This window comes from Podarcis erhardii (genome assembly GCF_964252035.2).
Source record: "Podarcis erhardii genome assembly, chromosome: 1".
NCBI classification, from domain to species: Eukaryota; Metazoa; Chordata; class Lepidosauria; order Squamata; family Lacertidae; genus Podarcis; species Podarcis erhardii.
The window spans coordinates 9,011,001-9,026,845 of record NC_138497.1 but is presented as its reverse complement, the minus strand read 5'-3'; the positions used below and the strand labels follow the sequence as shown (position 1 = coordinate 9,026,845).

The 15,845-nt window shown below is 40.1% G+C and overlaps 1 protein-coding gene across 3 annotated transcripts in view; it reads right to left on the bottom strand.

Moving 5' to 3' along the window:
• Window positions 1–3,639: 3,639 nt before the first annotated feature.
• The window catches only part of PPM1A (protein phosphatase, Mg2+/Mn2+ dependent 1A), a 40,245-nt gene continuing 28,039 nt past the window's right edge, over window positions 3,640–15,845 (bottom strand). The window contains exons 4-6 of one of the 3 annotated variants that reach the window (XM_081864464.1): window positions 13,186–13,294; window positions 11,162–11,219; window positions 3,640–6,485 (exon numbers count right to left, since the gene is read on the bottom strand). In XM_081864464.1, coding sequence (XP_081720590.1) covers window positions 6,438–6,485; window positions 11,162–11,219; window positions 13,186–13,294 — 215 coding nt within the window. In that variant the 3' untranslated portion in view covers window positions 3,640–6,437. Of the gene's footprint in view, window positions 6,486–11,161; window positions 11,220–13,185; window positions 13,295–15,129; window positions 15,607–15,845 lie in introns of those variants that run through there. The other 2 variants (XM_081864465.1, XM_081864466.1) reach the window with 2 other exon arrangements.

Genomic DNA, 15,845 nt, shown 5'->3' with positions numbered 1-15,845 from the left:
TAGAAAAGGTAAAGCAGTGCAGGTGTGCAGCTGCAGTACAGGTGTGGAAAACCTGTGTTGAATTACAACTCCCATTGTCTCTGCCCACTGACCATGCTTGCTGGGGCTGATGGGAAGTACAGCTCAGAAACAACTAAAGGTTTCCCACACCTGCCATAGTGTGCTTGGACTTGATGCTTAAGACAAATCATGCTCCTCTGGGATGCTGCTCACATGCAAAGCAGGAACAAGTGTGCTAAGCTCTCTCGTCTCCACCTCTACGAGTCTTTCAGGTGCCACAAGACCTAAGCAGACCCAAAACTAAAACAAAACCACCAGACAAGAGTATAACAAAGTTGGCTTTGGATCGCTGAAATTAAACAGGGCTTTGATGAAACTGCATGCTTTCTGACAAGCCGGAAACTGGGTAAGGGGCATGGCTACCAGGAAACAAAACTAACCAGAACACAAGAAAGAATACGGTTGTGAGATGGAGATTACATGTTAATAGCAATGATTAACCAACATTAAGGGGGGAAGTATATAGATCACAACTTAAAAAGAGCCAGTCAGGCATTAGGGCAGCCTTTGCAAATCTTGCGTGTTTTGGACTACAACTACCATCAGCAACAGGCAGCATGGTTGTAGTCCAACAAAACATCTGGAGAGCATCAGGTCAGCAAAGGATGGATTAGGGAAAGGTGGAAGTGCTAAATTGTCTGCCTCTTCCCCTCTTTCTGGAAAGCGGCAGCAGATTATGACTCACAGAGCAGAATGATGCATTTTTCTCTGCGTACCTTTTTAAAAAGTATGTTTCTCTGAATGCTGAAAATCCAGGCAAGTGGTCTATAATATCCCTAGCGTGAAACAAGGCCTTGGTCAACTAGAACAGGGGTCAGCAAACTTTTTAAGCAGGGGGCCGGTCCACTGTCCGTCAGACCTTGTGGGGTGCCGGACTATAGTTTTTTGGGGGGGAAAGAGAGAACGAATTCCTATGCCCCACAAATAACCCAGAGATGCATTTTAAATAAAAGGACACATTCTACTCATGTAAAAACACGCTGATTCCCAGACCGTCTGCGGGCTGGAATTAGGTGGTGATTGGGCCGGATCCGGCCCCTGGGCCTTAGTTTGCCTACCCATGCACTAGAAGTCTTTCTCAACCTTGGGTGCTCGGATGTTGTTGGACTACAACTCCCATCACCCCCAGATGGCAGGAACCAGTGGTCAGGGATGATGGGAGTTGTAGTCCAACATCATCTGGGGACCCAAGGTTAAGAAAGGCTGCACTAGAAGGAAGCACTACAGCCAGCTCTATAGCACCCCACAGACATGCCTGGAAACAGCTACAGCCATTTGGGCCAATGCCCTGTGGAATTAGAAAAAACAAACAAACTACTGTTTGTGGGCAGTTTTGCAGAAACGCTGATATTTGCTGATTTGCCGTTCCTGTTTTAAAGGCTTGGCTGAGAAAAAGAGTAGAGTGCATTCTGCTAGGGCATTTTAAATGGCCATCTCAGCAACATTATTTGACAGCTTCCTTAAGAGTGCATCTTGCAGGACAAATTGTTTCCCCCACCTATACCCTCTAACACCAGCCATTTCACATCATTTAGCCTTCCTCCACAGAGTGAAACCATCTCATGCCACCACTGTGGGAGAAATCATGGGGCTGTTTGATCTTAATCCACCAGATGTCCCTTTTTAAATATCTCCCTGCCCAGGGCAGTCTGCAAGCCAGTCTCTTGGCAGGCTTAGAATGCAGCACAACTGCTTCTTCCAAGGGAAGACTGGACGAAGGGCTACCAAAAAATAATTCCCTGCAGAGATCTAAAAGGGGCTTCTAATGTTTTAATGTTGTATTTTAATCTTTTTTAAATTGTATTTTAATCAACTTGTTTTTATTATTGGTTGTTAGCCGTCTTGGCTGGGGAGGGCGGAGTATAAATAAAAAAAAAATATTATTATTCAAAAAGGATTCACCTATTGCGGGAACTTCTCTCCTGCTTGATCAGTTATTACTCCAAACAATAGCCTGAGATGCGGGTTTTTTATTTTCCCCTATGTGAGGATGATGTCTTTTAAACTGAATACAAATCCACCACTGCAAATATAAAAATGCATGAAAAGACAGGGACAAGGGAGAATAACACAGGCCACACCTTGCAGTATATAGATCCTCGGGATGCCTCAGCAAACAAAATGCTGTGGCTGAAAAGCTGATTTGGAGAGGCATGCCAATCAGCAATCTTTGTGATGCAGGATCCTTCCTTTAGATCAGGTACTGAAGGTTAGCTTTCGAAAATGGTCATGATGCATAAATTTGTACTTGCACCAGCTTATTCCATGCACCACAGAATCTCAAGTCTAACATGGACTAAGAGAAATCGTAACAGCAGCCCAGTGCAGTAAACTGGACTGAGTGTGAAATCTCGGACGAGGCAGATTGGAGTTCAAGCTCCATTCTGCCATGAAGTTTGATGGGTAACTCTGGATAACTGTCATCTGTCCAAAGCTGTTCAAGAAAGAGTAAGATACAAATATTAGAATTGTGCAACGTAAGCTATGTTGCTTGGGACGCGGGTGGCGCTGTGGGTAAAACCTCAGCGCCTAGGGCTTGCTGATCGCATGGTCGGCGGTTCAAATCCCCGCAGCGGGGTGAGCTCCCGTTGTTCGGTCCCAGCTCCTGCCCACCTAGCAGTTCGAAAGCACCCCTAAGTGCAAGTAGATAAATAGGTACCACTTTATAGCGGGAAGGTAAACGGCGTTTCCATGTGCTGCGCTGGTGCCGGCTCACCAGAACAGCTTCATCATGCTGGCCACGTGACCCGGAAGTGTCGGCGGACAGCGCTGGCCCCCGGCCTCTTAAGTGAGATGGGCGCACAACCCTAGAGTCGGACACGACTGGCCCGCACAGGCAGGGGTACATTTAAGCTATGTTGCTACCCTGTACTTTGAATTCTATGAAGGAAGCACAGAACACGCTGATGACACATGGATGAAATTTTCTCCAATTCGGATTTCCAGATTGATTAAAATGACAAAAAGGAAAACCAGGCTACTGCTCTGAGCCAGTTGCATTTCTGTATTAAGCAGATATAACACTGAGTTATACCTTGGTTTTTACAGAGGGTTCTAACTCCTGAGGTTAGAAATATCTAATTCTTCTACATTTAAGTGCCTGGCTGCATGGAGCCTCCTCGCATGATGAAACTACGAATTTCAGGCACTGAACTATTTCAGTAGCTGAAACTCATTGTATACTTTTTTTTTTTTAACTGCTTAGGTGCACGTCTGAACAAACATTAACCACAGGGGGGAAATGATACCTGTAGAAATGAATGAAAGCTTGTGTTTCCAGCCCAATTTTGTTTAATGAATAGGTGGAATTGTGTAAAAAGCTACAATATAATAGGAGCTTGATATAGGCCAATGGCATAGGTCAGAACCTACGTTCTGCAAACCACAAGATGTGGAACCAACTCTAACGCATACTGAATTCAACAATGCGGCCTACTGTAAGTGTGACTTGGTATTATTAATGTTCAGAACTCACCGATAGATCTAAACTGTAATGGTCAAAGTTAAGAAAAATATACAGAGCAGTATGGACGTGAAGCAAAAAGCAGAGGAACAAAATATTAACACCTTACAGGTAAATTTGGGACCATCATATTACTTTATTTTGTCAGCAGAGGCATCCACTCCTCCCCTCCAAGTTAGGGAAATAAATAGCACACAATTCTTCAAAACTTTGCTGCATTGCCCCTGAGGTGTTATAAATTTTTTTAAAGCATTTTTTAAAAGTTGCAAAAACGAAAAGTGCCTTTTTTGCCCTTTTTTGCAGATGAATGAACAAGAGTGAGCAAGCGCCTTTGCTAGAATATGTGGTGCATTGATTATATGGATTTAATCTCATTTTGGTATACATAGAATAGCAGTGTATTTAGCAGGCATAACTAACACAGTGCTTTGACCCCTTCAAAGTGCCAAATGTAAGGGAGGGGGGCTCCACAACTGCTGTGCCTCTTTTTTACCCTGCCTCCCCCCCTTTCAACCCCTTTCTTAGCACTAGTAGAAACAGCAGAAGAATTGTGTTTTTGTATGTTTAAAGGGTACACCTGCCGTATGTTTTAAACATACGCTATGTCATTATGACATTTAAATTATTGTTTTAACATATGGCTTTCCACTTGTGATTTATAAAATATTTTAAACTTTTCAGTTTCCACAGCCTGAAGTTCTGCAAAAAAAAAAGAAAAAGAAAAAAGAACTGCACTTCAGTTTGCACAGAAAAGGGAGCAGTTATCTTACTAATCCTGGAACCACTTTAACATTCTTTACTAGCTGACCTTGTTGTATTTTAAATACAGGTCTCTGAAATAGGTTCTCGTGATCCTATACGTTTGACATCTTTATAGTCTGAACTCAACAAAACTGTACATTTTAACCATTTATTTGTATGTAGGGGGAAGGATTGGTTCTTTAACCCAAAATCGCTATAAATTTATAAATACAAATAGTGCTTAAGGTTTTTCTTCATGCTTTAACAGGGTACAAACTGGTTACAATGATGTCAAGGTTAAGCACCTCACACAAACAAGAGGAATAAAATAAAAGTGTTTGCTGGTATAATGCTATCCTTAGTTGAGACATTATTAAGTTACTTTTTCACTGTTCAACACTGTTCAACACTCCCTAACTCTGCAACAGTTTTAAGGCTATATATACACACAAATGTATATTTCCAAGTTAGGGGGGGGGGAGACAGATATAGAAAAACGCATTGTACATTGCTTCCTATAAAAAGGTATATTTTACACCTTTTTAAAAAAATTTCTAGCTACATTGCTACAACCTATTTATATATTTTGTTGATTTTCCTTTGGAGGGGGAATCTGTTGACTGAAAGGTTAAAGAAAGCTACATATTGATCATACAATATTCTCAACATAAAAAGGGACAAAATACAAGGTGCACGAAACAGTAGTTCTGCAAACACGGCTGATTTGAAAAGTTATCTTTGAATGTTCAATAGGAGAAAAGTCAAATTAGTTTTATTACTTTTATGATTTTTTTAAGAATTAAAATTTAAACTCAACAGTTAAATATTCTGAACATGCTGTATTTCAAATCTCACATACTGTTAAAACACTAGTTTTTGTTCTAAGTCAATGGGGCCATATAAAACATACCATAAAAAGTAAGATTGTCAGACTCTGACAAATGAGTTTTCATTAACAAGAGGCAAGTATAACTTCACATGATTCTCTCAAAGCAAAAATCTTGAAAGAAACTCATGGGGGGAAAATTTTCATTTCTGAAACCATATTACTCCTGCTAACTGGGGGGAAATATCCACCTGTGCCTTGGGCAACAGTCAAGAGTTTTTCCCATTTCATAAATGGGCAATTAGTTAATAAAAAATATTTATCCACATGACATCTCATTTACAAGCATTTCAAAAGACAAGGGAGAAAGTAGTTACACATATATTGTTAAATTTTGTTGTTTGTTAAATCAATCTTTATTGATATAATGGAATTCAAAGTATTTTACTTGGAACAGCAGCCAACCCAGCCAATCAGGATGATAAGAATGCTGCAGGCTTATACTAAATAAAGACATAGCCTCTTACACAACTGAAAATTAACTGAAGGTAAAGATTTTTTTAAAGGTGCAAATAATCAAGGCATTTTGACCCCCATGATCTATATTTCACTGCCATGTTGCAAGGCTGGCAAACATGTCCCATTTGTTCACTGAACTTCCCATATATTTCAATAGGATTTTTAGATCCCGCAGGAATTATTATTTTTTTAAATCGAACAACTAAAAGTTCGATGGAGAATGAACTGTTTTATCAGTTATTTTCCATACTAGAATTGCAATGATCTGCCTTTATATAAAATAGCCTTTACACAATTTCTATGTACCTCCTGAGCGCTTAGCTGGCGAGGTTGCTGCTCCCAGCAATCCAGAACCACAAATGTGAATGGAAAAGGGCTAGATTACTGTTGTTCAAAGCAACAAACCAAGCATTTAATCTAACCTTAATTGATGTAAAGCAGTTCATCATTAAATAAGCATTTTGTACAACCACAATTGCACTTTACAAAACAAAAATCATACAACATAAAATTGCTTAGAGTCCAATTTACAACATATTGGTTTCAATATCACTTTTACAGAAGTCTGTTTTGCAATAGAAAACGTAAAGGGGAAAAAAAGATCATCAGTTCCTGGGCTAGGTGTTGGGACTGCTGGTTCCAGGTGTAGTCACTTTCGCCAACACATCTTTTCCCCTTCAAGTAAGGTGGAAGATGGATGTTAGGAAGGGTCACTGTGGGTAGGGTGCAATTTCCATCAGGATGGATGTAAACTCCACAGCTTAGATGGCAGTTTTACCACATATCATCGGTTGATGCAGAGTCCTTAAAGAAAAGAGAAGGAACCCTTTAAAGTCTGGAGCGCCCAAAATTACAGCAGTTTCTGGATAATCCAGACTGAAAAGGGTAGATACGGCGATAATTTTAGGATTCGGGTGTTCTTTACATTCTGAAGAGCTTTACTCTGGGAATAGTAACTTATGAGCGTTTAACAATATAAGATACCTAGTACACAAAAGCTATTTATGTCAGCCATCCCTTGTAAATTGTTTAACATAAAAGCAGACTATTTTCAGGTGTCAAGAGTTAAACTTTCAGCTTCTGCCTTAAACTAAAAGTTATTCACACATGTTCTCCTACAGTTTTTCAGTTTTCCTACCCCATAAGGCAAGCTAGAAAGCAGGTTGCAGTGAAATCATCCTTAGAATTTAAAATCTTGGTACTCTAGACTCACATCATTAGAAGTATCTTTTTAGATGCTATTAATATAAAACAGATATTGTCCAACTGTCATTCACCTCTTTTCCTTAGTCATGTTTAAATGCTGAACAAGGCATTTCTGTGCCACATGCCAGTTCTGTGGAGATGAAGAATGGCTTGACTCACCAGATGCAAGACATCACCTGGGTACTAAAGCAAGCAGCAGCTTCAGGTGTTCAGTATCTGATGTAACTCAGCACTTCATAATCACAGTACTGATATGCAGTACTACTGCACCCTTTATTTCTGCAGATAAAGATGGATTTTTCTACTCCTCTGGCATTAAGAGATTTAAGATTTCTAGAAATGTTGAAAGTAGCTAGGGGAAATGCAAATTAAAAAATAAAGGCAAGAAATGCTTATTTTCATATAACTTTTAGTATGTTTTATGTATAACTATGCAAATTAAATTGCAGGGTTTGATATGTTTACTGAACCCAAAGGCACCTAAACATCTTGGGTTTTGTGAAAACAGGGACTCTGGCTTTAATCTCCCCCACCCCGAAATCTTCAGCTGTGCAGGACTTCAACTGTGTTTAGCTTCCCTGAACCCTAATTTTGGCTTGTCATTGTGTTGAAACCACAGTTAATAACAAACTTCGGCTAATTTAACAAACCAGCTTCATAATTTGTGGTTTGAAGTTGGCTGGATGTTCAAGCCAGTTTGCTACAAATCACGTGGTCAAGTTAAAGGCCAAAGCCTTCTTGCCTGTCCACTCAAGGAGGTGGTGTGACATGAAAACACTATCACTGTAACCACCAACTTCAAAATTACCGTATTTTTCGCCCTATAGGATGCACTTTTCCCCCTCCAAAAATGAAGGGGAAATGTGTGTGCGTCCTATGGGGCGAATGCAGGCTTTCGCTGAAGCCTGGAGAGCGAGAGGGGTCGGTGCGCACCAACCCCTCTCGCTCTCCACGCTTCAGGAAGCTCTCCGCTAGCCATGGGAGACCCAGCTCTCCCACGGCTAGCGGAGAGCTTGCCTGCACCCAGAAGCTTGGGGCGCGCTGAGCTCAGCACGCCCCAAGCTTCGGGCTTCGTGCAGCGCTCCGCTAGCTGTGGGAGAGCTGCGCGAAGTCGTGTGGCTCTCCCACGGCTAGCGGAGACCTTGCCGGCACTCAGAAGCTTGGGGTGCGCTGAGCTCAGCACGCCCCAAGCTTCGTGCAGCACTCCACTAGGCGTGGGAGAGCCGCGCGATTTACGGCTAACGGATAGCAGCCTGTTCTGTGGGCTGGGGTCGGGGGAAGCTCGGGCTTCCCCCGCCCCAGCCCCGCACCTGGGGGGGAAATAAAAATGTTTTTCTTTATTCCCCCCCCCCCAAAAAAACTAGGTGCGTCCTATGGGCTGGTGCATCCTATGGGGCGAAAAATACGGTAGTTTTTTCCCTACTCCTTGCCTTCTCTCACACAGCTGGGGGAGAGTTAACAGATTTTGCTTTCCATTTGGACCAATGTGGGATTGTTAAGCCTTCTAGCATGACAAATTGTGTTTGGCACTAGCTATGGTGGATTTCAGACAAGCAAAGTTCAAACGAGTGTTTCTAAAACAGGCTCATTTAGACGGATCACGTTGGTATGAACCACATATTTGTCTCCAAATGACATAGAAAACATTAGCTGGCTTCTGTGGTCATCTTCCCAGTCACATGGGACAGGGAGAGGAGAGTGCATGTTCCTAAATCATGTCCCTCTAAACCAGATATGGGGAACCTTTTGGCCTCCAAAGGTCACTGAATTACAACTTTCATCAACCCTGGCCATTCTTGCTAGGGCTGGTAGGAGTTGCAGTTCAGCGCTATCTGGAGGACCAAAGATTCACCATTCCTGCATACTGCACCCCAATGCAGTCAGCAACTAAGGAAGGGTGGCTATAAGAATCGCCTGGGGCACCCAGCTGCCACTTTCTAAAGAACTAAAGAACATGACTTTCTAAAGAACTAAAGAACATGACTTTGAACATGCCACTTTCTAAAGAACAAGACTTAGGCTCTTAAATCAGGTGGCATTTTTGTGTTGGTAAAATACGGCATTCTTAGTATTTTGCACGCATCTACATTTGTCAAGATGTCCTGGCTGAATAATTGTAAGCAATCATTTTGAATGTTGCTGACCTAGAAAAAGGTTATGCTATCATTCCAATTATTAACAGGATTTTCTTTACGCTTCTGAATCTTGAGGTTGCTCACTTTTGATGCTTCTGTACACAGTATACTGATGTTCAAGAGAAGCCAACTGGGAAACTGGAGATTATCTTGCACAGCAGTCAAGTCATTTCAGTTTGGTTGGCATCCTCCATACCAGAAATGACAGAAATATATCTATTTCACCTTTTAAGATATTTAAAAACCTTGTGTTGGAAGGTGGCAAATTAGAAAGGCTTCTACTATGCATAAAAAGCCCTCCAGTAGCAGACCATCCACCAAGAATCTTCTAGTGGTTTTAAGATGAGTTCTCCAAAATGGCATGTCACTCAAAAGCACAACGCATGACCAGCCCAAGCAACCTAATTTCCTCCACTGACTCCATTTTGTCTACCCAGTTACATTTAGCCTGGTGCAAAATGCAGTGAGGTTGCGCTCACCCGTGTAGTCTGAATTCAAGTACTTAATCTAGGACCCTCGTACCTATGGGACCGCCTCTCCTGGTATGCCCCGTGGAAGACCTTAAGGTCCATAAATAGCAACACTCTACAGGTCCCAGGCCCTAAGGAAGTCAGAATAGCCTCAACCAGGGCCAGGGCCTTCTCAGCACTGGCTCCGGCCTGGTGGAACACTCTGTCTCATGAGACCAGGGCCCTGCAGGATCTGATTTCTTTCCACAGGGCCTGTAAGACAGAGTTATTGCGCCTGGCCTTTGGCTTGGAATCAGCCTGATCCCCTCCCCCTCTTTCCTTTTCCTTCTGTGATGGAACCCCTATTTGGGGACTTCCCTGACTTTTTTCTGGCTCATGTAGGACCAGTCTGGATAGTTGGCCTTGGTGAAGATTTGACATTTTCTCCCCCCAAACAGTTTTTGATCAGGGCTTCCACTGAAATGAGGCTGCATTTTAAGTTGTATTTTAATCCTGTTTTTAAGTTGTATTTTAATCTATTGTTTTTATACCTGATGTTAGCCGCCCTGAGCCCAGTCTTGGCCAGGGAGAGTGGGGTATAAATAAAATTTATTATTATTGTTATTGTTATCAACATCATCATCACCATCCTGGATTTGGTTTCTCTCCTGGCTGCCAGCCTCACACCATAAGCTTGTTTCTATTGCTCTGCCCTTTATTCTCCCTTTTCTGCTTTTTCTAGCCTCTGCAACGTGCACCAAATACAGGGTGATAAGCTACCTTAGTCATACTCAAAGCAGTCTCACTGAAATCAGTGGATTTAAGTAACTGAACCCATCCATTTCAGTGGTTCTATTCCTTGTACAGCTTAGCTGAGCATCACCACTGCCATGATACAAAGAAAACCCTTCTGTAGAATTATGTACGAAAGTTATGCACTGCATTAGAAATGTGCTCCTTTGATGTAAAATAAATGAGGACTTTGATGAGACCATGCGTGGCCACAAAAATGAGTAAAAAAAACATAGTAGTTCTGAGTATTAGAGACTTCTCAACCTGTCCCCACTACCAGACAAAACAGGCACAAAAAGTCAACAGTGAAAGGTTAATGATTGTGTAGATGCCACCCATATGCATGAATGCAGAGCTAAAAATGTTTTCCTTTCAACTCCCCAAGAACCTTTCTACAAGTGGGAAGGGTAGTGTGCATGGTGAGGTGTGTTATGTGCCAAGGAAATAGCAAAAAAAGTGCAAGCACATGTTTGAGACAGAAGATGGGGTGCGTGTGAAAATGAAGCAGAAGAGTTGTGAAAATTAAGTGGTGAAACAAAAATGCCAAGATTTTCAGTGTATTAGTCACATAGCACTGCACACGGAATAATTCAATTATGAGATGGGGGGAAGCTAATGGCTTGTCCACCAATGCTGAAGCCACAGCAAGAACAAACTGGGTAGCCCAACTTGACACAACAGGCACCAATTCCACTTCTGACAGCCAAAATACATTGCCATTCACATGCAACAAAATGTTTCTTTCTGCAAGCATTTTTACAGCTACAATTCAAATGGAAGACAGCTGTGCATTGGGACTCCTAATGTCAGTGATAAACAGGTCTCACAAATCTGGATTTCTTTTTTTTGCTTTAATGAACATAATACATTTTAAGCACTGAAAAAGCAATCTTTCCATCAACTAAACTTGTGAAAATGGTCAGTAAGGACAGGCTGACGGGATGACAGGCTGGACAGCACTAATACTCACAGCATCATCATTTCTATAAGGATTCAGTCTGTTATAAACTGCTTCAATCACACTCCGTCTAAAGCAAGCAAGAAAAAAAAAAGGTTTTAAAGATCAGCATTTTCCAAAGGACAATTGTCATCTGAAAACAGATTCTCAAAACAGAAATACCTTTTAAAAAGGAAAAAAGGAAAGGAAACCCTTATTTATATATATAAAAATATGTGCCATCTTTCTGCAAACTGACATTCAAGGTAGTTTACCAGAATTCCATAAGACCGTCAACACTCATAACAGAACACACATCATTATACAGAAATAGATAAAAGCAGCAGCTTAACCATTTTAGTAGTAGCCAGTTGACTATCGACAGACCAAACTAGGTAGGACAAGCACAGCGAAACAAAACAAACACTACAGCAAATTGAACCAAATTACTGGAACTACTTACCAAAATCCCAAATAAGGAAAGCAACATTTATTTTAAAAGAATTAATCAAGTACCAGAGAATGTCAGCAGAATGAGAGGGCCAAGGACCAAAGAATAGCACAACTAGTTATCTGCACCCAGTAGGGCTTGAATTCCCAGCAGCCCCAATACAATTATTCCACTTGAAAATCCCATGCTCAAGCAACTGGGCATGTCTTGAACCAGGGTTTGAATCCCAGTACAGATGTGGATGAAATTCCCAGTAATACCCTTCAGTACAGGAAAAACTGGGGCTTCACTAAAGGCTCATCCAGACAGAAAATTCCCACAGATGGTTTGGAACTTTACTGCCAAACTAAGATGAACAGAAAGAACCCCTAACAGAGATGCAAGATTTAACACTCTCAGTTCATCTCTGGTTCAACTGTAGTCAAAATATCCTGTATCTCCGTGCCCAATAGCCTAACATCTAAAATTGTCAGAATGAAGAAAGATTTGACATTATAGCCTTGATTATGTTGTACTACTAGACCTTTTTATTTAATTATATTTTAATCCACTTTTCTACCAAAAGATAAATTCAAGAAAACTTAAGAATTAAAGACGCCTTGATTTTCTTCAAAATATTAACAGGTTAGGTTCAAAGCTACCAAATTACAAAAAAACCTAAAATTGCAACAGTTCAAAATGGAGCAGACAATAGCATTTAAACCCCATTTTGAGAAGCAGTGTCTAAGCCGCAGCCTTTCTCAACCTGTGGGTCCCCAGATGTTGTTGAACTACAACTCCCATCACCCCTAGCTAGCAAGGCCAGAGCTCAGGGATGATGGGAGTTGTAGTCCAACAACATCTGGGGACCCACAGGTTGAGAACCACTGGGAGAGATAGCTGCTTACTGAAAGGCAAACTTCCTTAGGCAGGCCTTCCATGGCCTCAGTACCAGTACAAAAAAGACCCCCACCATTTGACAGTGGATGGACAAAGGGCACAGTCTCATCAAATGATCTTATGGATGCAATGGCTTCATGTGAGAAGAAGCAATTCTTAAAGATACTCTGGTCCCAAACCATTTAGTCATAAAGCAGTGTTTGAATTGACCCCGGAAGCAGATTGGCAACTGGTGGAGCCTGCATGGTATCAGAAGTTTTGATGCGTTACCATCCGAGAAATGCAACTATGACCTTGGTGAAAATGCAATACCATAAAAACCAGCATTATACATATCAAATGAAAACTAATTTGTTTAAGCCAGTCAAAACATATAAACATAAATACCTAAACCATTAGAATCATACACTTAGAAAGATTTAAAAGCGGTAAATATTTAAGAACTTCAGTTAAAGGATGAGGCCACTCTTAAAAATAGCCTGACCTTTCTTCAGCTGTGGTATGACATAGGTTTACTTTTAATTTTAGAATCCACCTCCCAGTCTGCCACAGGGTATCACGCATGCCTTCATTTCCATGTTTAATATAATTCCAAATTTGAAAGAAAAGGTTAGGGCTAATAGTCGTAATGCCCCTTTAAAATTATTTTGGTGCCCCTCCCTTTTTAAGAGTGGCCTTATTTAAAGAATATTAAATCAACAGCAGATTTACGCAGGTGTAAACTCACTTGCTTGCCAATTCACCCCCTGGTGGAAGGTTTGGGATGCTCTCTGTTTGTAAAGTACGCATGACGTGGACTAAGTCTGGCACTCCTTCGCCCTGCTTCTTTATGATCTCTGGGAATCAGAAGTACTTTCTTTGTAAATTCAGTCCAAATGCAATTGAAAAGATTTCAACATTTTACTTTATATAAGACAGACTAAGATTTCAAAACCTTTGTCATATTGAGTATTGTATTTAGAGTGTCTCTTGTACCATAACAAAATAAGCAGGCTGGATAAAACAGTTCTACCTTGGCATCTTTGCCATGTATTTCCTACAATAAAACTTTTGGAAGCATACAATATATTAATCTCATTAGATCATTATCTAAAAATATCAATGATACTCTTGTAGTACATTGTAAGGGAGCTTGCTCTAAAAGAGCACTGAGATCTTAAGTGCTTATACTGCCTGAGAAGAAAACAAATTAGTTATAAATTGATTTCACAGAAAAATGTAACAACCATTTTTAGTAAATGAAAATGATACACTCCAACAGACCAATTTAAGAGTTTTATAAACTGAAATATGAAAACATGAGTGACATGATAGGAAACATACTATCTTGAATAAAAATAAGAGTTGTGAAACAACAAAAGATGAACTGCACAGTCTCTGTAGGGAAACAATGCTCAAACTAATTTGTGCAATACTTAAACCCCATTGTATGAATTGTTGAAATAATCAAGAATCTGATTTCAGCTGCAGCATCATTTACTTTCAAGCAGTATTTGAACACCGAATATTTGAACACTTCAAACTTCTCAATCCATCTTCAAATCAATTAACAGATAACGTGCATTATTCAGAGAACATCAGGTGCCAAGATTTTAAAATCTCATTAATGTAACAAATCATAGGTCAGATTTTCAAAAGTGTTTTAGACCACCAACTTAGGTTGTTTGTTGATTTATAAAATAGAACTATTAAAACTGACAATATTAGGATATGAATATTTGCCTTTGAACAAGTCACACCACTGGTCCATCTAACCCAGCAGCATTCTTCACTGAAAGTGGCTCTTCAAGGTCTCAAGCTCAGGTTTTTTCTACTTTCTTCCTGATAGCATTTAACTGACGACATTAGAGGGATCAAGCTTGGAAAGATTTCATTTTGCAATCCAGTAAACACCTATTATTATAATGGATGCTTTATTAGGCATACAATAGCTTTAATTAAAGTAGCAGTTTGGTATATTGGCCAGCACACTTGAGACTTCATGAAAACACCTGTAAAATGAGCTTGATGAGAAGTGCAGTTTTCTCAAAACTGCATGTAGTATCAATGTAGCACCAAAAATAAAATAAGGAATGTTGTGCTACCAAATTTAACTTTTTCAGTTTATAACAGCAGGCCACATGCAGACAATATGACACAAGAACACAGCTAGTGGAATAGGAGCACAAAAACAGATTTTCAGTAACCTTTCAGTCCCTGCAAGTTTTAGCTCAATTTGTAGGCTTAATATATAGTAGCCGATAGCAAATAGTCGGGGGAAAATCTTGACAGCTGTCAAAGTACATAGATATCAAATTTAATTCCCTATAAATGCTTCTCTCTTTTTTCCCTTTAAAGAAAGATTAGTGAATAGTGGCCAGGATCTGAAGAGCTGCTTAGGCAAAAGCAAGGGGCTTGGCACTAACCCACTGAAACCATCTATTCTCTTCTCCAAGGCCCACACGTCCATCACAAAAGCAGACTACTTGGGGAGGGGGGACAAGTTCCCTTGATATCACATTGATAGCTGCACAGTTCTATGGATCCTGGACAGTATTTCAAAGCAAATACTTTACTTTTTGTTTTGGCTAAACATTTTGAAGGTGAAGTACTAAGGTCAGAATCTGTATTTTACCACCAACTATTTATGACAAAGGCTTCTAATACTGAAACTGAATAAAGAGCAAAGATATCAGAATTATTTTGCCAAGTTCTTTTATTGTGAATTGTGAACATCTAGTATAGTCTACATCATTCTAATGCTATGTTATGTTTTGTACAAAAATAAAGGGATTAAAATTTATCTGAACTACACAGTTCAATAACCTAAAGCTACAGTACATTTAAAATACATTCTCCACTAAAATACATTTATACTCAATAGAAATATATGTACAATCCACAAATTATTTATGGCACAAATGGAACCAATCCGTTGGCCTTCATCTTGCAATATCTTTTTGTGTCCATGCATATTGTAGCTTCTCATTAACTTAAAACACTTTCTCAAACTGCAGCACAAGAAGATTAATGAAAGACAGATGAATAGTGTTGACTTCAACTGCTCTTCTCTAAAAGGAGGCTGTGGTTTTAGAAGTCTGAGAAACACTGTATTTCTATACTTGTGGGAACATGTTCTTGCATCCAAAGATCTACTTACTTCCGTCTTCTAAATGAGAGAAAATATCTATACTGAAACATGTGTTTTACTAAAGATATATAGTCTACACCGAGGTGATCACACTCAATTAATTCATTGAAACACAGACATTTAAATAGTTATAATAGTAGACATACACCTATTACAAAACGTATTTCAAAACAGTTTCCCCGACCAATCCTTAAAAGTGCTGCATCTGTGCAAGCTCCACAAAAAATAACAATAGCTTGCACCGATGGAGCAGCTTA